The 21,489-nt window shown below is 53.3% G+C and overlaps 1 protein-coding gene across 6 annotated transcripts in view; it reads right to left on the minus strand.

Annotated features, from left to right (window-relative positions):
- Nucleotides 1-2,517: 2,517 nt before the first annotated feature.
- Nucleotides 2,518-21,489, minus strand: part of PHF12 (PHD finger protein 12) — a 29,742-nt gene continuing 10,770 nt past the window's right edge. For 3 of the 6 annotated variants that reach the window (XM_082201706.1, XM_082201709.1, XM_082201710.1), the window contains 13 exons: nucleotides 15,534-15,606; nucleotides 12,433-12,829; nucleotides 11,670-11,790; nucleotides 10,993-11,125; nucleotides 10,706-10,870; nucleotides 10,244-10,405; nucleotides 8,533-9,343; nucleotides 7,996-8,124; nucleotides 6,720-6,866; nucleotides 5,401-5,499; nucleotides 5,001-5,083; nucleotides 4,709-4,847; nucleotides 2,518-3,941 (listed from right to left, as the gene is read on the minus strand). In XM_082201706.1, coding sequence (XP_082057832.1) covers nucleotides 3,568-3,941; nucleotides 4,709-4,847; nucleotides 5,001-5,083; nucleotides 5,401-5,499; nucleotides 6,720-6,866; nucleotides 7,996-8,124; nucleotides 8,533-9,343; nucleotides 10,244-10,405; nucleotides 10,706-10,870; nucleotides 10,993-11,125; nucleotides 11,670-11,790; nucleotides 12,433-12,829; nucleotides 15,534-15,606 — 2,833 coding nt within the window. In that variant the 3' untranslated portion in view covers nucleotides 2,518-3,567. Of the gene's footprint in view, nucleotides 3,942-4,708; nucleotides 4,848-5,000; nucleotides 5,084-5,400; nucleotides 5,500-6,719; nucleotides 6,867-7,995; nucleotides 8,125-8,532; nucleotides 9,344-10,243; nucleotides 10,406-10,705; nucleotides 10,871-10,992; nucleotides 11,126-11,669; nucleotides 11,791-12,432; nucleotides 12,830-15,484; nucleotides 15,607-21,489 lie in introns of those variants that run through there. The other 3 variants (XM_082201707.1, XM_082201711.1, XM_082201708.1) reach the window with 3 other exon arrangements.

The following is a 21,489-nucleotide window of genomic DNA, read 5'->3' on the forward strand; positions in this document are numbered from 1 at the left end:
TAATAATTTGTTCATCCCCCCCCAAAAAAAATATAGTCCGGCCTCCCACAAGGTCTGAGAGACAGTGGACCGGCCCCCTGCTTAAAAAGTTTGCTGACCCCTGGAGCCAGCCAGCCAGGCAGCCGGCCTTTTCCCCTTCAGGATTTTATCTCAACAACGGAGCTGTTCTGATCTGGCAAAGGCTCTTGGAAAAGTGGACACTGAGGGAAACGGGTCGCAACTGGCTTTTAGAATCGTAGCACTGTAAGGGACCCCAAGGGTCATCCAACCCAAGCTCTGACAAGGCACCAGGAAGCTCCCAAAAGCTCTTTAGGCCAGCCACTACCAAGGATTCATAGGAAACAAAACACCAGGGGTCTAGGAACTCTGGTAGAAGCCTTGCTTTAAACCAGGTTTGGAGAACAGTTGGCCCTTCAGATGCTGCTAAAATGTCTGTCAGCCCCAGCATTGCAAGCATGGCCAATGGCCAGAGGTGATGGGAGTTGTAGTTCAGCGCCATCTGAAGGGCCAAAGGTTCCCGGCATCTGGTTTAAGCCAAGGCCCTGGGACCCTCATGTTCCACCGGATGGCTTCCCAACTCCCATCATGCCTGGCTCTTGGGCATCCCTGACTCTAAGGCTCATGGGAGTTGGAGGCACCAGTCCCTGAAATCATCCCCCAAGGTCAAACAGAAATTGAAGTTGTGCAACTGGTTTTCCTCCTTGCTCTGCCCTCTCCTCCCTCTCCTTTGTTTCACATCTTGTTGCCAACATTTAGATTAAGTTCTCGAGGACAGAAACTTGTCTTTCGCAAAAGAAAATTTGTTTGCAAAGTACACCATGCCTTTGTTGAGAAATTTTAAGTTAGCTTGCTTTTTCCACCTTTGATTTTATCAGTATTTTTAAAAGGGACATTGTGTGATCCAACGTTAAACTTGATTAGAAGTTATGAATGATCGAAGCAGTATTATAAATGCAGTTAAATATACAGTGATAGTGACGGAGGCTGGATGTGGCAATCTAGACACCCCTTAGATAAGCAGAGCATCTCAACTCAACAGGGAATGCTGGAATGAAGATGTTATTGGTGAGGGTGGAGGGAGGAAAGTTATTTAACTGATTTCCGCTGAAGAATGAACAGGCGGCTGGCCAACAGGGGAAGTTCAGCTGACCAACAAATGCAGGAACCGTCTGCAGAATTTGACCCCTGTTCTCAGCTGGTGGGCTTAAAAGGCAGTGATTCTCCAGGGCAGGAGAGAATCCACAGGTTGCAGGATTAGACAAAATCATGGAGGAGGGCTTTCCATTGGGGCATTTTGGCCACTGTGAGAGCAGGATCCTGGCCTAGATGGGCCATTGGCCTGATCCAGCAGGCTTCTTCTTCCAGGACAGAATCCAGCAACATGTGGAGAGCAGCAGATGTTCCCCATCCCTGCCGGCAGCTTTGGGAAGTCCACAGACTGAACCAGCCGTCTGCTCCATGAAAAGCATGAGTTCCTAGGGGGAAGAGAGGAAGTGTCTGGTGCCCATGATGGTGAGAGACGGGCGAGGCAGGAAACTCAATGGTAGAGCCAATTCTTTCCAGTTTGGCCTCTGCCCTCCATTTCTCCAGAGTTTTACAAGGGGTAAGATCAGGACTTGGGAGGGGGAAGCTGAGGGGAAGAACCAACCACCCCACTGGCTGGTTCAAAGAAAGGGAGCAGGCAGGTGGGGCAGGCCAGTCCTAATGCAATTCCAGGGGCTGGGTGATCCTTTGGATCACTTCCAACTCTCTTGCTCCGTGACCGGCTGCCTCCGCTAGTGGGAGGGAGGAGAGAGACCTGGCTTCCCAGCGAAGGAGCCCGTCTCCATCTAGGAAGGGAACGTGGGCGATGACAAGAATGAGAGCAAAGGAATTCTTTTTAAAAGAATTGGCACGGTTTGGCACAGCCCCATGATTTTTAAATAGTAGTATGTGAGTTTATTAATACAGACTTAATGCCATTGGAACAGTCATGAAATCTTTTCAGTTTTATACAAAAAAAAAAAAAGGTTAAGAATTTTTTCCAGATCCAAAAAACCCCTCCAAGCATTAAAAACATTTTAAAGAACTCAGCAGATCTCATCTCCAGGATGGAGTGAGTCGAGGCCAACCGGCGGGAATAATTTTCTCCCCCCCCCATAACCCCCCCCCAATATAGCCTCTGGGTGCCAGAGGTGCTGTTTTTGTTCCACAATGCCCTACAAGTGTATACCCTGTTGTGAGGGGGGGAGGAGGGGAGGGGCACCCTAAGTTGGCACCCTGTGCACAACCCGGAACGGGGAGACAGTCCTCAGATCCCACTTTTGGCTGAATCTTCACACGGTGAAGGAGAAGCGGTTAGCTTCCGTCTGACAGCGCGGGCGCAAAAGGAGGCCCACCTTGTGACCCAGGGGTGGGGGGTGGGAAGGAAGGAAACCCCCCCCCACAGGGACATTTGCCTACAGGAACCCCCAAAAGCCGACGGAACTTTTCTTGCTGATGGCAGGGAATTTCCAGAGACAGGCAGACAGCGACGAGTGCCATAGTTTTTGTTTTATATACAGAATACAGGAGAGAGGAAAAAAAGTTTCCGTAAAGCCTAAAACATAGCAATTTACTTCTGTACATCAGAACTTAGCTGCGGGGTGGGGGGTGGGAAGGAAGCTTCTGGAACAAAAGGGAGGGAAAAGGAGGCTTACGACAAAGAAACGCTTTGCTACAATTAAGACAACTGGAGGAAAAACGTCATAACCCACACGTACACAGCTTAAAAAACACAGTGGGGGGGGTGGCGGGGGGAGAGAAAAATGCTGTCAGTGGATGTATTTACACAGAACCCCAAATACTTCTCCATCATCTAGAAGGGGGGCGGGAATGAAACAGGGTGGGCCGCAGGAAATCGGAACTCGCTTCCTGCCACACACACAATACGCAGAATTGCAACTGCAGCAGGAAGGGGGAGAGAAGGGGGGGCACAGGAGGTTGGAAAGGGCGGGGGGAAGAAAATAAATCCGGCAGGACGAAAGCGCACCTTTACATTAAATAAAACAATGATAATTGAATAGATTTTTGCTGTATGAAAACTGTATTTCTCTTTTTCTCTTTAATATAAAAACTATTGTCACTGGCACAAAATAGAACAGGTTTTTTTGGGATTATTTTACAACTGCAAAGGGGAGCAGGCTTGCCTGGGGGGGCAATGTCAACGACCCCCTCCCCTCCCCTCCCGGCCCCCTCTCGCCGGCTCTGCCCCAGCACGGCCTCCCAACACGCTGCAGTTAATTCCTTTCCTTTTCTTTTTTTAAATGAAATGTATAGTACAAATATATGTGCAAATGCCCCTAAAAACTTGAGCAAACAATAATAATAATAATATTAATAATAAAAATTAAAAGTTCTTCATCTCATGCAAAGGGCGTCAACAGTCTGTGGCCCACGTTGAGGGTTGGGAATCCAGACAAGACATGGTTCGTGTACATCAAAGGGAATCCTGTGCACAATGTGTCTGTGAGAGAGTCTCTCAATCTTGGGAGGGAGGACTTATTGTTCCTTGTCCAACCCCCCCCCTCCCTCGGTCGCTGCCTCCTCCTAGGGCACTGAATTGGAGCGCAGCACAGGGACCTGCTGGGCCTTTGGGGACAGCTTCTCCTCCAAGTCCCTCTCTTGTGCTAAGGCCGCGGCGGCATCTCCTCCCCTGGGCTGTTTGGTCGCAAACTCCGTGATGCTGAAGACAAACTGCAGGCAGCCCAGCTTGATGTAGCTGCCGTGGTGCAGGAGGGCCGTCCCCTCCCAGCCGGCCCCGCTGCCCCCAATGAGGCTGGAGCTGCTGGCTTTGCAGTTGCAGGGCTTGGGGGACGGGCCCTGGGCCTGGGACCGCATCACCGCAGCCTCTTCGCTTGGGGGCTGCTCCTCCTCAGGGGGCGGCGGCTGCAGCTGCTGCTGCTTTCGGCTCTTGTGTCGCTCTGGAATACAGGAAGAGAGGCACAGTGGGCAAAGGTGGAAAGGGGCGTGTGAGAGACTGAAAATAAAACTGCCGTTGCACAAACATGTGGTGTGATCGCCTTGGGAATCCTGTGCACAATCCTGGGCGCCTTGCTTCAAAAAGGGGCTGAACCTCCCATCCCCCTCACTCCTCAATATCTGATTTAACCATCCCTCTGGCTTCTGATTTTTAAGCAGAGCAATGTCCATACACTGACACCAGTGCAGCCGTCTAAGGACTAGGGCCAGTGTGGTGTAGTGTTTAAGAGCGATAGACTCGTAATCTGGTGAACTGGGTTCGCTTCCCCACTCCTCCACATGCAGCTGCTGGGTGACCTTGGGCCACTCACACTTCTCTGAAGTCTCTCAGCCTCACTCACCTCACAGAGTATTTGTTGTGGGGCAGGAAGGGAAAGGAGAATGTTAGCCGCTTTGAGACTCCTTTGGGTAGTGATAAAATGGGATATCAAATCCAAACTCTTCTTCCTCAACCTCGGCTCTCCAGATGCCTTTGGCCTACAACTCCCATGATCGCTAGCTAGCAGGACCAGTGGTCAGAGATGATGGGAATTGTAGTCTCAAAGCATCTGGAGGGCAGAGGTTGAGGAAGCCTGGATTAGAAGCAATGCTTGTGTAAAACAGAGAGAGAAACGCATGCAGAGTGGGGCTCTCCTGTCTATGCAAGTTCCCTTGTGTAGGATTCTGGTATTGCTTTGTCTCTGGTGCTCAGGAGAGGCTGCAAACTTACTGATCACACTCTGTACTTTGGCAACCATGCTGCTGGCCGGGACGAGCGCCGTCTTCTCGGAGAAGTCGCAGGAATACAGGACATTGTCCACCGTTGTGCCGTGCTCGCTGTAGTTGAGCAGCTCGTAGTGCTTGGTGTTCTGGGGCAGAGGGAAAGGGAGACAGAGTCACACCCTGGACGGGAAGTGTTGGTGGCAAGGATGCCCAGAAGACTGCTTCCTCTCTTTCTCTCTCCAAATCTACCTGCCTCCAAATCAAGCCACTCTCCCGGGCTGCAGCATTGCGCGACTCACCTCGTCGTAGAAGATGCAGGCGTGCTTGCCCGAGACGTAGTTGCAGTGACCGTAGTTTGTAAGGCACACGTCCATGTCAGCTCCTGCGCAAAAGAAGGAGGGAGACAGAAACTCTCTTGAGCATCGGCAGCTCGGATGCAGCCAGACCTCCACCAAAAGCCACAGGAAGCAGGAAAGGACCACAACAGAAGTTGAGATGAAAGCACACCCACTCCCAGAAGGCTCAGGGTTCCCCCCCCCCACCCCAGTTACTAGCTTCCGGTGAGAGCAGCTGCAGCAACTTGCAAGCGGACCCCGCTTCCCCAGCCAATTTGGCAGCCAGGAGGCTGCTGAGCACATACGTAGCTGCTCCCCTCCCTTGGCGGGAGGCGAGCTAGTCCCCCAGTGAGTTAGCCCTTGCCTGTCCCAATGTAGAGGGTCCTGTAGCACATGTTCACCGCACTGCCCATCCCCAGCAGAGGGTAGAAGACGGCTCGGGCCTGCACCTCCTTCCTCTGCCCTGGAAGACAGAAAGACGGAATTCATCGAATTGAAGAGTTGGAAGGGATCCCCCAAGGGATTCACAGCTAAAGAATCCCTGACAGGTGGTCTCAAGAACGAAGCGCTGCCAAGAGCAGAGAAGCCCCCTGGATTTGAACACACCCATGCACCCCCCCAAAAAAACCCCTCCACCAGCCATGTTCATGCCATTTTTCATTTTCACTTGAGGCCCATAACCAAAGGGGGAGGAGAGGCAGAGTGAAGGTTGTCATTTGCCTTCTCACTCCCCATCCCACCAAGGCACATCTTTTGGCCAACGCTTCTTGAACAAAGCATTGCAGGGCCTGGGTCAGCACCTGAGCAGGTGTGTCACCAAAAGCGAGGCAGCGAGAAGGCATCTGTGCTCCCAATGCCAGTGGGAAGGAGGTCCCAGGTTCAAATCCTGGGCAAAGGGCAGCAGGGGGCTCCCAGAGACCTTGGAGAGCTGCTGCCAGGCAGAGTGGACAACGCAGGGCTAGATTATCTCCCCTTGGCTGAGAGGCTGGGTGGGCAAAGGGCTTGTCATCATAATGCAGATCTGTCCCATTATTATTTGGGGTGGAGGGCTGCAGCTCAGTGGTTGGGCACCTGCTCAGGGTTCAACCCCTGACAACATCTCCAGGAAGGACCGGCAATGTCCGCTCAGAAACTCTGGAGAGCCACTGCTGCCAGTGTGGACAATACTGAGCTAGATGGACCAGCGATGTGATTCGGTATAAGGCAGCTTCCTGTGTTCCTATTTCAAACCTTTATTCAGAACTATGAGGACTAGAATCTTACTTTATTTTTAGGCTGTAGAAGGTCCCAGGGTTGTCCTGGGGGAGTTCCCTGCAGAAACCCTGAGAACCGCTGCCAGTGAATGCAAACAATACTGAGCGAAATGGACCAACCACCTAACTTCCTATGATCAGGCCTATGATGCTTCTGCGTTCGGCCAATGCCTAGAGGAAACTTTCTTCTCTGGTACTGCAGGAACAACTCAGGGCTTTCTTCTCTGGTGCAGGCCCTTCCCAAGGAGCCTGCCTCTCCTACTGCTGGCACTGACACTTGTCTGCCCCCCCCCTTTCTGCATTTCAACTATCGGGGAGTGTGTAGCAGAAAGGCGACTTATAATGCTAAGACTGTTGTACCCCCAAGAGCAGCGGTGGAGAAGAGGAAGAGGAGGAGAGAGTGCCCGGGTCAATGTGTGCACGGGCCTACCTTCCGCATGATTGCCCCCAGGACTGGGCTGGTGGGGACCAGCATTGCCTGCAAAGGGCTGGACCCTGGAAGCAAACAGCTGATGTATTCTTTGCAAGGCCAGGAACTTGATCAGTTTCTCATCCAGCATGTTTATCTCAATCTCTGCTGACATAAAAGAAGAAGAGACGGTGCTGTTAAGGCGAGGGGCCTGGGGGGATCAACAAATTAAACCTTGTGGAATTGTCAGGAGAAAGACACCCTTTCTTATGGTGCTTTCCTGATAGGCCTAGGGCCACAGAGACACAATACAAGCAGGCCTAGCATTTACCATGGGTCCAGCTGGGTCACGATCCTGCCTTCCAGGCCTGGGGGTAGAGGCAAGAGGCAAGCAGGCAATCTAAATGTTAAGATATAGTTCCATTCCACCTTAAAAGGGTAAAGGCATGATGTTTGTGTATCGCATGCCTGTTTACTCCCAGCACTGTCTGCTGGGAACTTCCGTTGTATGTTGCTTTTGCTATGCTGCTGTTTTGCTGGAGACAAAGGGATGCAGACATGTTTTCCTTTGTTCCTGAACTATGCTGCATATAATGCTTACATCTGCCTCTGTCCACCTCATCTGCTGTGTGGAGATTTACACACTCTGCTGACAGAGCGTGCACGGGTCTCTAAGCGTATCTGAGGCTCGTGTTGCTAACTGACTGATGCTGTTCCACGGGAGACTGGCGATCGTCTGGAGCCAGCTGGGGGCCTGCCCGATGCCCCCGTCTCCCCGGCAGTATCCCAACACTAAATGCACATCTGGCATCACTAGCGGGTGCAGATGCCTTCATCAAGAGGGTGGCAAGGGGGGGGGGACACACAGCAGCTTGGTCAGAGAGAATCGAAAGGGCCACACAGGAAGAAGAAGAAGAAGAGGAGGAGGGGTTTGGATTTGATATCCCGCTTTATACCCAGAGGAGTCTCAAAGCAGCTAACATTCTCCTTTCCCTTCCTCCCCCACAACAAACACTCTGTGGGGTGAATGGGGCTGAGAGACTTCAGAGAAGTGTGACTGGCCCAAGGTCACCCAGCAGCTGCATGTGGAGGAGCGGAGACGCGAACCCGGTTCCCCAGATTATGAGACTACCGCTCTTAACCACTACACCACACTGGCAGGAGGAGCACTGCTGAGTTAGGAGGCTACCTGGGGACATCTGCAGATGTTGTCACCCCAAGACCAACAAGAGGAGCTCCCTGCCTGCTTGCCTCCCCCCTTCATGGCACGACGAGATGCCTTAGTGCAAGGACTCACCTCCGCTGCTGTCCATTAATGCTTTCAGGGAACTTGCGAGGTCCAGCGTGGCTGAAGAGTTGGGAGGGAGCAACGAGGGGGTGGTTAAGATACTTCCTATGGATAAGGTGCTCGGGCTGACCTTACCGTCTAGAAGGAGGAGCAAAAAGAACTGCTGGGTCAGGATTCACAGGCACCCCCCCCCCAACCAGTTCTATATCTATATTTATATTGCGCAGAGTCAAAACACATTGGCTTCAGTGGTGGGTGGGATTTCAGAAAGCTGATGGAAGTTTTGCTTTTAGTCTATTATTTCAGCTTTTTGGAAGTTTTAAATTATTGTTGTTAAATTTTCTTATAATTTCAGCTTTTTAATATTTCTGCAAACTGCAGTGAAGGTTTCTGGTTTTTAACCATCAGGCGGTGTATAAATTTTATGAATAATAAAAAAAAAGGAAAGCGGCGACAGCGTCCCCCAGGACTCAGTCATTCCCGCTGCCCCTTTTAAGGCAGGGCTCCCAGAGACCCCCGGCTGCCCTGAAGCCCCCCCACTCTCACCTGGAGGCGGTGCTGGTGAGCAAAAGCCATGCGCAGCTCTGATGGCAGAGACCCCGTCACCCACCGCTGCCGCTTGGGGAGGGGTGAGCGCCCGGGTGGCAGTGAGAGGAGAGTCCATCGCCCCCAGGTCCGAGGCCAGCAGAGGCCCAACCTGCGTCTGCACGCTCTTCCTCTGCAGAGTGCTGGCAGCTTCCAGGCTGGCGCAAGAGTTCGGGATGGAGGCCGGCATGCCCGCCGTTGGCACGGAGCCCCTGTGTGTGCACGAGATTGGCCCCACCGCATTCTCGGTCTTCACGACAGCCCCCGCCACCATGTGATTGAGGAGCCCGCAGGCTACCGGTGGGGTGGCAGGCCGGGGCCATGGCTGCTGCCGCTGGGACAACCCCGGGAGGGCGCCGCTGCCCTGCCCACCAAGCCTCGGGGAGTCAGTCAAGTTGGCGGAAGCAGAGTCACTGTATAAATGCGGCCCGTTGATTTTCACCTCTGTGGGGGCGTTGGGGCCGTTGGACGTTGCGCTGCAGGGAGACACTTTCTTGGGCCTGTCCGTACACGAGGGGTAGTGGGCGTCCTCCTGCAGGGAAGACCCCAAGGAGTTCTGAGGGGCAATGCCAGGTGGGCAGGGCGCAGAATAGAGGGGAGGGAGGCTGGCTTTGTCCGCCACCTGGTAAGGGCCGGAAAGGGAGCCGTCGGCCACGATCACCGGCTTGACGTCCGCCTTGTCTGCCTGCTCAGAGTCCCAGAGCGAGGGCACCTGCTTGGCAGATAAGTGTCTCAATATGCTGCACTGCAGAGCGACGACGCTGCACAGCCACTGGAAGGAGAAAGGAATGCGGAGTGAGACACTCAGGAGAGGAAGTCTGCAATGAGCGCAACGCGAGATCCTCAAAAAGGACACCTGAATGGCCCTGCTGATATGGCTAGTGGCCCATCCTTGTCCAACCAGATGCCCCAAAGGGAAACCCACAGGCAGGACCCGAGCGCGAGAACAGCACTGTCCCTTCTGGCAATTTCCAGCACCCGCTATTCAGAAGCACTGTTGCCCCTGACTCTCTGGAGGCAGAGTATAGTCATCATGGCTAGTAGCAACTGATAGCCTTCTTCTCCACAAGAACATCAGCATGGCCCTGCCAGGTCAGGCCAATGGCCCCTCTGAGTCAAGACCCTGTTCTCACAGCGGCTGGCAAGATGCCTGTAGCAAACGCACAAGCCTAAGGTCTAAGGCAGGCAAGGAAGATGAGCCAACGACCCCAGGGGCAATCCTGGAACCGTCCCGCGTATTCCAAGCAGGCTGCTTGCATCCAACAAAGTCCCCTCAGGCTCCTCAGTCTACTGGAAGGATGGCCAACCCACAGCTCCAGAGGGAAACAAAAGACCTTTGCCATGGAAAAAAGACTGAATCCGCAACAGATCTGCACAGCACGGATGCGAGACGAGTTTCCCAAAGAGGTTATCTGCCCCGCTTCCAACCCAGACGCCAGCTTGGAGATATCTAAACATGCAAGAGAGAACGCCTAAAAGACCACCACAAGGTGCCTGATGGAGGTGCTCAGGGCTGCTCTCAGCAGAGCCAGGGCCAAGTGCAGCCAAGCTGAGAGTCTGCTGGCCTCAGAAGGGAGCATCCCTCTATTTCGAAGCTGGGGGGGGGGGCAGGACCCTCCTTCGGCAGGAGTGCAGCCCCTCCTGGAGAGAGGCCTCCGCCCCGGGCCTTTACCTCTTGCTGCTCTGACTGGGTGGCTAAGTGCTCCGGGCTGCAAAGGTGCTTCAGTGAGGGCTCCTCAGGGACCCCGTTGCAGATGAGCTCCCCGTCTCTGATCGCCGCAGGGGCCAGCAGCGAGGGCGGGATCCGATACTGGGACTTGATGGCATCAGGAACCTGAGGGAGGGCATCGGAGAGAGAGAGAGAGAGAGAGAGGAGGGGCAGTTAAACCTTCCCAGCCTTGCCTCTGGGTCAAGCCTGGTTAAAGAGCAAGCCCAGGCCTGCAAGCTTCAAGAGGAAAAGCTGTTTTCTGCGCAGGCAAGGCTGCCACCTCCTGGTGGACTCACGCAAGGCAGCTTCACTGAAGAAAGAGCCTGGCGCCTGGAAGTCCAGAGGAGGCTCAGAGGCCAGCCCAGCCTCCCCTCAAGCCCTCTGCCTCTCATTCAGAGAGACAAACACAGCCCCCTCCCCACTGACCTTCAGCCCCTTCCTCTTCATGGACTGCACCACGCGGCGGTTGGGGGGGTGCTTCTTGTGCACCCGGTTGAGGAAGTCCACCTTGACCACGTGCTGGGAGATGGTGTCCTGGAAGCGGTCAAACACTCGGCACCGGTTGCTCAGGGTCATGTTCTTCTGGTTCAGCTGGAAGAGAGGGGGGCGCTCATTACAAAGCCCCCAGGCCACAGCAGCAGCAGCAACAACAACATGGGAGCAAAGTGGGAGGGGAGAGACTCTGCAGGCCCCGGAGGGGAAGGCCAACTTACCACCACGTGCTCAATGTGGTTTGGACACATCCAGCGGCCCAGGGGCATGGCCGTGAGAGGGGGCTCCAGGCAGTCCATGTGGAAGAGCAGCGGGCAGTAGTCGCACTGGATGAGCGGGGCCACGCGGCAGCTCCTGGAAGGGGGAGGGGAAAGCGCCATCACTACACAGAGGAGCGACAACTTCCACCTGCCCCAACATCATGGCTGTGCTGGCTGGGGCTGATGGGGGGTTGTAGTCTAAAACCCCAGGTGAGGGAAGGCAGGTCTACTCTGACTGGGGTCAGCAGGTCTCCAGGGTCTTGGGCAGGAAGAGGTTATCTCCCATTGTCCTTTAAACTGAAGATGAAGGGGGAGGGGGACTGAGCCTGGGGTCTTCTGGATGCAAAGCAGGTGCCTGGCCCCCTGAGAAGCACGTCCCCTGGAGAAGGATGTGCCCATGATCCAAACCCATGACCTCCCAACGCCTTAAGTGGGGATCCTGCTGCATCCTGCCCGCAGCAGGGGAAAGAGTCAGCGTTCCATGTGAGGCCTTGGGCATAGCCAGGCCAAGAGGGAGTGCAAGAAGTCCCACAGTGCCCTGCGGGGACACGGCCTGCTCTGACTCCCATCTTGGCCAAGAAAGCTGGCCCAGAATGCGGTTACAGCCCCCTGCCCAGCCCTGCTTGCCACACCCATACCTGCTGCACGTGAAGCAGACTTTGACTGGCAGGGGGACCAGCCCGTTGTGGTCCAGCTCATGCTGTGCTTTCTTGACGTTCTTCCCAGTCGTCTCCTCCTTCCTCCTCCTCTTACTAGTACCTGGGTGGGTGGGGGGCGGGAAGACAGATGGAAACGGCCCTGTTATTCCTCAAACGGCTACACCAGGGGTTTCCAAACATTTGTTGCATCCCTGCCCCCTTGGTTCCATAAACTGATTCCCATTGCCCCACGCTACCCTACTAAAAATAATGACTCAGAACAGCCACTCAGCTAAGGATGATTAACAATTGACTGCACTTTTATTCAAAGTCCAATCAAAACTATTTTGTTTAATTAATTCAAAAAATCCTGATGAACTTGATCCAGTGATACTAGCTTTTCAACATCTCAAGAGTCGTTTACACCTCCATCAACCCTCTGCGGCCCGCCTGCCTCCTAAAGTGCCCCTGCGCACGGCCTCTGGGAAAGACTTTGGGAACCACTGAGCCAAACTCCCACTCATGGAAGGACATGAGAGTCTTGATAGGAAGAAGCCCTGCCCAAAGGGGTGATGGGCCCCAACCTGTGCTGGGCTACCCATGCAACCAAGCATGGAGTCGCAAGGAGTTTGCAATGGCAATGCCCACAAGCTAAGCCAAGCAGCCCAGGCCAGTCCAGCCTCTTCTGGAGGCCCCCCCCCCCGGCTCCAGCTTCTCCCTTGTACTGGCGCCTGTGAGGAAGAAGGGGAGGTCTGCTGCTCACCTGGAAGTGCGGTGGTGCAGGTCAGCTCGTTGGGCAGCTGGAACTGGGTGGGGTTCCTCTCCATGGCGGCGGCGATGAGCAGCTCAAAGGGCCGCTTCAGATGGGGCTGCCCGCCGTCTGCCTCTGCTGCAGTGGCAGAGTCATCGTCCACGTCGATGATGTCCTCGTCCACGTCGTTCTGCTCCGAGTTGGGGGTCTCGGTGCTGGCGCTGGAGGTGGGCGTGCTGGGCCGGCTGGCCCTCCGTTCTAGGAGGCGGGTGTGGGAGAGGGTCCGGAGGACGCCGCCACTCGCCCGGTCCAAGAAGTCCGCTGCGTCGCTGGTGGGGGACGTGGTCCTCTTCCCGGACTTCTCCACCAAGCCATTAACGTGGCCCAGCTCCTTCTTCTGCTCCCGCTTCTGCAAGGCACAAAGCAGACAGGCAGTCTTAACTCAGCAGCCCCAGAGCAGCCGGAGGAAGGGAAAGCATCACCTTCACTGGACAGTCCAAATCAGCGGTCAGTGGCCAAACAACACCCCCCCGACTCTCTTATCTGGTCCCTGCAACTCGCTTGGGGCCACACCCCACGCGCCTGCCTGGAGATGTGTCATTGAACTCTGATCATGCCTCTTGCTTGGGTGGATGGAGGACAGAGAGGAGTACTGTACTAAGGTAGAATTTATATTTAATCTTCTGCTTGCTTTTGCCCTTGCTCCTGCCCAGGACTGGAATCTGGTGCTGGAAGGTTGTCTGGAAGGGAATGGGACCCCTCAGGCTGAAGAATGACATGACTTTTTTTGGCTTACAGTGGGGCAGTATCCAAAGTTGGGCCTACCTGACTTGGGTCCATTGAAATGAACAGATGTGACTAACTTGGGCCTATTCTTCTCAGTGGGTCTCTCAGGAGCAGAACTTAGCTGAATGCAACCCCTTATTTCTGCTTGTGTCCAACTGATTGGGGTGCCGTGTGGGGAGAAGCCTTGCAGGAATAAAACTACTTTGACTGCTTGAGATTTATTTTAATGGCTGCATTTATATGCCACTTTTCCCTTCAAGGAGCTCAAGGCAATGCACACAGTTCTCCTCCTCATTTAACCCCCTGTGAGATAGGTTAGGCTGAGAGTCAGTGACTGACTTCCAAGGCCACCTTGCTCCCTTGTCCTGACAAAAGGATTCAAGTCATTTAAAGGGGAAAGGGGTCCGTGCTATTCCTGCCTCAAATGAATTCCCTGGAGTGGCGTTTGGTTGAGTTGCAAGCTTGGTCATTCTGAGCTGCCTGCTGGGCTCAGCAGCTGACCAAGTGGGCTGAGGAATGAAAGGACGGCAGGCAGGGGAAGTAGGTCAAAAGGACCCCCCTAAATACGGGGAAGCAATGGGTGGCAACCTAGGCCCTGAGGAACACACAGCAAAAGGTCAAGCCTAAGAACCATAGGTCCTATCAGGTCAGGCTCTTTGCCCATCTAGCCGGGCGTGGTCTCCTTTGACTGGCAGCAGCTCTCCTGGGCCTCAGGCAGAGGTCAGCAGCTGCTACTTTGGGGTGGCGATTATGGGGCTGCCCAGACGTTGCAGCCCCCAGCTCCCTCCATCGCCAATGCACAGGGAAGATGGGAGTTGGGAGCCCCATGTTTGAAGGGCCACGGCAATCCCTGCGTTACCTGATGCTTTTAATGGGAGATGCCAGTGCTTCTGCCATGGGCCCTTCTGTCATGCATAAGAACATAAGAAGAGCCCCCTGCTGGATCAGGCCCATGGCCAACGTAGTCCAGCACCGTGTTCTCGCAGTCGCCCTCTAGATGCCTGTGGGAAACCTGCAAGCAGGACTCAAGCGCAAGAGCACTCTGCTTCCCTGTGGTTGCGGCGCGTAAGCGTTAATCTCGCAGGAGGATTCCGCCTCGCTGGCATCCGGACTCAGCCAGGGCGGGGGGGTGGCCGAGGCCTGACCGCCCCACAGGGCCCCAGAGGGGTCTGCCGGGGGGACAAAGCGGCGGGGGGGGGGTGAACCAGTGTCTGGGTTCCAGCAATTGGCAGTTGGAAGCATTGCTGTCTCCAACTGTGAAGGCAGAGCATAGCCATCAGGGCTAGTAGCCATCGATAGCCCTCTCCTTCTTAAATCTGTGCAGTCCTCTTTTAAAGTCAGCTAGGTTGGTGGCCATTACAGCTTCCTTTTACCACAATGGTTTTTTATTTTTTAAGAACAGAAGAAAGGCAGAAGCTAGAAATCCTACACTTGGGGAGGGGGGGGGGAATCGCTGGACACGTGAGAAGCCAGAAAATCCCTGGACTTCGAAATCTCTCTCTCTCTCTTTCACCCAGCCCTGCCAGCAGCTCTTTCCCTCTTCAAGCACACCCTGAAAGCTGGCAGCCCCAGGAGTCAATATTTGCATTCAGCTGGGCCGCCCTGCTAGCTGCAGGAAAGGGCAGGCATCTCTGATGACAAGTTGGAGCCTGGCCCAATAATCGCCTCCCTAGCTTTGGCGGCGGGAGGGGGGGCAGCATAACTCATCACTGCTCCCCCCGCTGCTATGGAAACAACAGGAGGTCATTCCATTCTCTCCTCTCCCAAGCTAGCCGGAAGGAACTGGGGAGGCTTGGCAATGGGAGCAGCTGGCCTGAAAGAGGGAGAGGCCTGTGCCATCACAGCCAGCTCCCCCCCCCCTGCAAGCAAGAACACACACACACACACACACACACACACACAACCTGCAATTGGCTTAGCAAGGCAGGGAATGTGGCTCCACCAAATTAGCTTGTCACAGCTATGCCAGCGACTTGCACATTTGGCCATGTTCTGGAGAAGCAGGTAAAGAAAGGAATGGCTTTCTCATCACCCTCCCTGCCGGGCTCAAAGCATGAATTAATTTAATCTAGCTTTTCCCGAAGATTTGCGAAGCATTCCCCCCAGCCCCGCTTGAGAAAGACAGGTGTTCATAATGCGTTGGGAATTATAAAAGCTATTTTTTGGTCTGTGGCAGCTGTATGTCCTCACACCTGCCCCTCTTGAACAAATCTTCCCCCACAGCTGTTTGCAACCCTTTTGTTCTTTCCAGAGAAGGAAGAGGAGAAGAAGAGATTACATCCGAATGCCCAGAAGGTCCGTTCATTCATGGGCGGAGGCGTCTTTACCTTCCGGCGCACGGTGCAGCGATGGCACATCCACTCCCCGGGAGGCAACATCTCCTCGCTCAGCGGAGGATTACTGGGAGGAGAGAGGGAAGAAAAGGAGGCTGTTATATTTCCAAATGGCAAGGACATGCAAGCCACACCTTCCTTCCATTTAGGCCGGTGGTGGTTGAGAGCCTAGGGCCCTCCAGTTGTTGCTGGACTGCCATGACCAGGAGCCAGCCATGGCCAAGCGCCAAGCATGAAGAGGGGAGCCGGGAGTCCAGCAGCACCTGCAGGAAGGACACAGGTTCCTCAGCCACGTTTCTTTCACTTATTAATTAGTAAAAATTATATACTGCTTGCTTGTTAAGGAAAACAACACACCTCTAAGTGGTTTACAAAAATATGAAATTAAACATTAAGAGGCTTGATTAAAAACAGGTATTTTAAAGCATTCGAAAGATGATTTGAAATCAACAGGAGTTAAAAAGAGATACATGCAGTTTCGACGTATCTGGGTAGGCTTTGCTAAGCAAAAATGCTTTGAACAGGAACCAAAGAGCACAGTGAATGTCAAGAGGCAGGGAGTTCCAAAGGACTGGCACTGCCACACTAAAATATTGGTGGGTCTTTTGCTTTGCTTTTTTCCTAAAAAGCATAACAGTGCCAATTGCACAGATGAAAGCAGCCAAGTGGGTATTTTGAGGTATGGCAATCCCACAAGCAAAGTGACCCCACCTTGAACTTGGTTTGGCAGCAAATGAGCAACCAGTGCAGATCCCTGAGCAGAGGTGTTCTATATGGTGGCTGGGTCTCACTCCCGTCAGCAATTGTGCTGCAGCATTCTGCACCAGCTGACCCACCACACTGGCCCCTTTCCCCAGTTACTGCTAGAGCAAAGGACATTTTGCTGTCCGTGACAGCCTTAAACACTTTGCCACACAGCTGACCAATGCAAAAGTGGACCCTAGGATGATAAAAGGCAGTCAGACGTTGACAAGTTGCACCAAGGATGCCTTTTCAGCAGCATGCTTGGAAATGAAGGCCAGCCTTTGCAAATGCATCTGGGTCCTTCTTTGTGTGAGGTCTATTTGCACATGCAGCACAAACACACACACACACACACACACACACACACACACACACACACATGACAGGTTGTGATCGGGCCGCACATAGGTGGTCCCAGTGGTGCTGCCCCACATTTGGGGGTGGGGAGTCATGCATGATGGGGGGCAGGGAGAGAGAGATGAAGAAGTTCAGTGCAGGAGGAGATACAACAGAAGTGGAGGGGGACAAAGATAACAAGGAAAGACTTTCAAGTGGGCCTCACGTGGAGGCATCAAGGTGGTTCCTCTCTGCCTGAAAAACCTCAAAGTCACCTTGAGCCACAATGCAGGAGGCCCCTCCACCAGCTCCTTGCTCCCTTCTGTGCTTCCAGAGCTGCTCCATGAAGAGCTGGCAGCCACCCACCATCCTGACATATATCTAGGTTTCAAATGCACCAAAAGAAGTGAATTTCAAATACCACGTTCTGCAATTCTCTGCCACCATAAGTGACTTTAGTTGGGAACTTTGCAAGAGATAGCTGTACTTGCCTTTCACTACCCAAAACAGGGAGCCTTGCAAACACTGCCACCACCTTAAAAGAAGAACAGAGCACACACCACAAACTCAAAACACACACCGCAACGCATTCTTCTGGTCACAACAGAATGCTCCTTCCAAGCCTGATTTTGGCAGGGTGAGGCAACGCTGTGGGCACCAGAGAAGGCCCTTGTGGGCACGACTGTGCTCAAGGGCACCACGCTGGTGACTCCTGCTGTAATCACACATTGTTTCTGTTCTTGATCATTGCAATTTGATCACAATAATGTTTGAGTACCCTACAAGTGCTCAGCGCCCTTTGACAACAGCTCTTGGCTCCCAATAAAAGGTTGCCACTCTGCCTCAACACAGGCAAAGGGAGATGCTAGGCAGGGACCTTGGCTTACCCCAAGGCAAAGAAAGAAAGAAAGAAAGAAAGAAAGAAAGAAAGAAAGAAAGAAAGAAGCCAGCAGGTTCGTTGCAACAGCGAAAGGCAGAGGAGCAGCTGAGCTTCCTGAGTCCCCAACTTCAAAGATCACCACAGCCACAGATCGTAATGCTGGCCTCCTTTACAGGGCTGCTGTTCTAAAATGACAGAGCACAAGTGAAGCTCTCTGAAATGCAATGAAGCACTCTGTAAATGCTGAGAATTAGGGCTGCTCCATTTGTGATTGGCCGGAAATACCTACACCCAGGCTTTCCACCTTTAAGGGTCTCTAAGGAGGCACATGCAGCCGGCTCTCATTTCATTATCTTCCTTTTGAACCCTTTCCTACCAGGGAAACCTGTCCAGCAAACTACAGTTCCAGGCTGAGGCCAGGCCTTCCCTCATTTGAGCCACATGCCCACCAGCGGCCGTCTCTTTTCCCTCTGCAATGGATCCGTGCGGCAGAAAGAGCGGGGTGGGGTGTTTCACTCCTGGTAGGCACACCGCCTAGGGTGGGCTAGTATTTGTGGTTCTGCTGCCAGTTGCAAAGGAAAGTGAGAGACGGGACCGAGAGAACCCTGAGCAGGAAGAAGTCAAGCTGGGTTTGTGGAACATTTGCCTTCTGCTCCAAGGCTGTACCGGAAAGCTTTATAGTCTTAAAAACTCACAGATATGCTTCTCTGGAAATTGGTCTATGGATACAGAGACACCTACGACAGGAACCTGGACCTGCGTACCTCCTGCCGACACCAGATCTCCCAGGAACTTCCTGCTCAGAAATCAAGACACATGAACGAGGCAGGCAGCCATTTTGAGAGCACAGCTCAGGAATCAGGGAGGCGGCAAGTGGACTCTGGAGTGTGTGACTGAGGCAGTCTCAAGAGCACAGTGGAAAATCCACACATCAAACCATTTCTTGAAAGAAAGAAAAAACCAAAACCCACACACCACAGCCGGAGGGCTGGAAGCAGTCACAGATGGCCATGCCTGGCTACCTAACCTCCCATGTTTGCGTTTCAAGCAAAGATGCAACAAAACCCCTCACCCCAAACCACAATAAGCCTGGTAGGGAGGGCGCTGGGAACAAAACAGTAGAGAGTGAGCTGCTTTTAAAAAATAAGTTTCAAAAGACAGCTCTAGTAGTTCCAGTGAGCAGCTGCCCCCTGAGGCTTGAAGGGCTTGCCAGTTTATCTGTGGGCCTCAGGCAGATTTGGGTGGTTGGGAGGGGGCAGCGAGTCATGATCAGAGACTGAAGGTTGCCAGCAGCGCTGAAGTTGTTCCATCCACCCGCTTGGAGGTATGACATTGACATTCCAGAGCACGGGGGAATAAAATGCAGCCAGGTAAGAACAGGATCCAGCTTGCAGGAATTAGGGAAAACATCATGTGCCAACACACCTGACCTCCGCAGTTACAGACACCCCCCCCATGCACATAATAAAAAGGGGCCTGCTGGGAGAGAGCAGCCAGCGCAGTCCCACAAACTCAGCACCTCCGGCATTCAGTCCACAAAGGCGGTCGAGCTGCAGGGTTACCAGCAGAAAATCTTCCCATACTCCCAAGGGCCAGCGGTCAGGCACCATCAGCCCACAAAGACCCACACGGAAGAGATTTTCAAGATGTCTGCATAAGTGAACACCTGAGCTACGCCAACATCTCTGCTGTTCGGGGACGGGAGAATGGGAAATGGCTCAACGGTTCTGTTTCAAGATTTAGGACGCTGTGGTGCATTTTGCAGGCCTGCCACCAATAACATCAGAGGAGAAGTGGAAAGGCTCATTCAGACCTCTCATTTCTAAGCCAGGCTACAGCACAAGAGGCCTCAGGGGCATTCCTGGCTCTGTGAGCGAGTAGCAAACTCGGCTTCCTTGCAACTGAGACCCACTGAGAAACACGCAGATATTGGCAAAGTTTCCGTTCTGCAAAACAGCTGTGTGGCACCCGAACCTCTCTTTGCAGCTGCTCCTCAGAGCCTTCGGGGGGTGAAAACACCTGCAGGCAATCTAAACTGGCCACAATCGATCCCTACCGCGAAGCAGCCACCATCAAAACACAGCCACTCCGCCAGTTTCGCTGGCAGACATTTTTCCAAGCTGCAGCTCCCTGCTGCTGGCTGTGACCAGAGAAATGGAGAATGCACATCTTTTTCCGAGAGGCAGATTAATGATCAGGAAGCGGCTCCCTTCCCTCCACACAGTGGTGCTCTTTGTCAGGATCCTGCCGGCACAGGGGGGTGGGGAGCCAAGGGAGGAGGAAGCAGCGGTTGTGAGACCTACTGCCTCTCCAGTTTGGTCCCTGAAAAATCCACCTGCCCTTTTAAGAAGAAGGCCACAATTATGGTGTGCTGAAGTCAGGGCTTGCAAAAGCTTCAAAATGGTCCCTGGAGCAAACACAAAAAATAAATAAGAAAGGGGGGCACCCCTGGAAATCAAATGCAGCTGACAAGAAGTTCTTGCAAGGAGGCCAAGCAGTTCAGTCTTCTCAAAGTTCAGCTCTTCAAGAAGGCCTCCGTGCAGAAAAAAAAACACCACCTTATCCCTCTGTCTCATCTTAGGGGAATCCCAGTGCTGGTAATTAGCAGCAGCTTGACTTAACCTGGCCTGCCCGCACACCTTTGCCCCTCTGGCCTATCTGGCTGAGGCGTTCCCAAAAGCTAGCAAGAGTGGCTGTGTTTCACCTCCTCTGATATGGCCATCCTCCAAAGGCTAAATATAGGCTGCAAACCGACACTTTGGGGGGGGATGAAAGGCAATATTTAAATGAAATGCAATATGCCATTGCTGCCTGTGTGGACTGAAAAACCACAAACCTTTCAGAAGCATGCCGAAAGCAAGAAGGCCGGTACATCAGATACCTTCCCACAACAAACCACAACCTAACAACCAAGCGTGCTATCAGCTATCCTGGGTTTCATGCTGCCAGTACCATGGCATTTGCTAACAATATGCCCCAATCTCTCTCTCTTGCCTCTGGCCTGCTTTCAAGTAAGGCACAGAATTCCCCAGGGCGATCCAGCCAAGCTGGGTGGTTCTTCGTACTGCTAGGCCGCTTTTTTTCACTTCCCAGGAAGCAAGCCTTTCCTCTTCCCGGCTGGACACAAAAGAGTTCCTGAAAGAGCTGCCCAATACTAAGCGCCTGCTTTGCAACCAGACCACAGCAGGATGCCACCTGCCAGGCAGTCCAGGAAGTACTGCTGTGGTTTTGTAGGGAGGGGACTGCACCCTTCTGCTCCCAGGCTTCACACACATACCCCTACCCCAGCAATTTCCAGTTCACTCTCAACAAGTGGGAAAAGGGCAGTACAGGATACCTGACTTCCAATCTGCAGCTGGAAGATTTGCATTCCTTTTTTTTTAATGGCATGATTAAGGTGTGATGAATGCTTCCTGGGAAGTCCAATGTTTCCTCTTCCGGCACCTCCTTTGGCAAGCTTTTTACCAACAAGAACTATTTGCACAGCACTACACCTCCTTTGGCAAACTTTTTGGCAAGAAGAACTACAGCACAGCACACACATTATCATACACCCTGCCCCAAACATCCATCCACATTTGCTCCAAGCCCCACAAACCACAGGTTCCAAGCAGGCCGTCCCATTCTGCCCTCGGATCTGCGACAGGCCCGTTTGCCACAGAGGAATCAGCCCATGGGCAGAATAGAGGATCTTCAGCAGGAAGCAAAGTGGCTGTGCTGCGCTGGCCATGCCAAGTTACCAAGTCAAGAGCACAGATTCCAGAGCCTCCACTCAAGAGAGATGCACACAGCCAAGCCAAGAGCTCAACGTGGCAAGACTCTGCTGCGCAAGGGAGGCTTCCACCCTGGGATCCAGCATCCTCAGTCCCAGAACAAAAAAGTGTTGTTATATGCTCTGAATTAACTGAACCTTTTGCCAAGCCCAGTTAGGCCTTTGTGGTCGGGGAGCCTGCCAAGACTGATGCCTCAGTTTGTGTCCTCCTTTTTTGC

The sequence above is a fragment of the Podarcis vaucheri genome (assembly GCF_965113315.1).
Source record: "Podarcis vaucheri genome assembly, chromosome: 15".
Lineage (NCBI taxonomy): Eukaryota > Metazoa > Chordata > Lepidosauria > Squamata > Lacertidae > Podarcis > Podarcis vaucheri.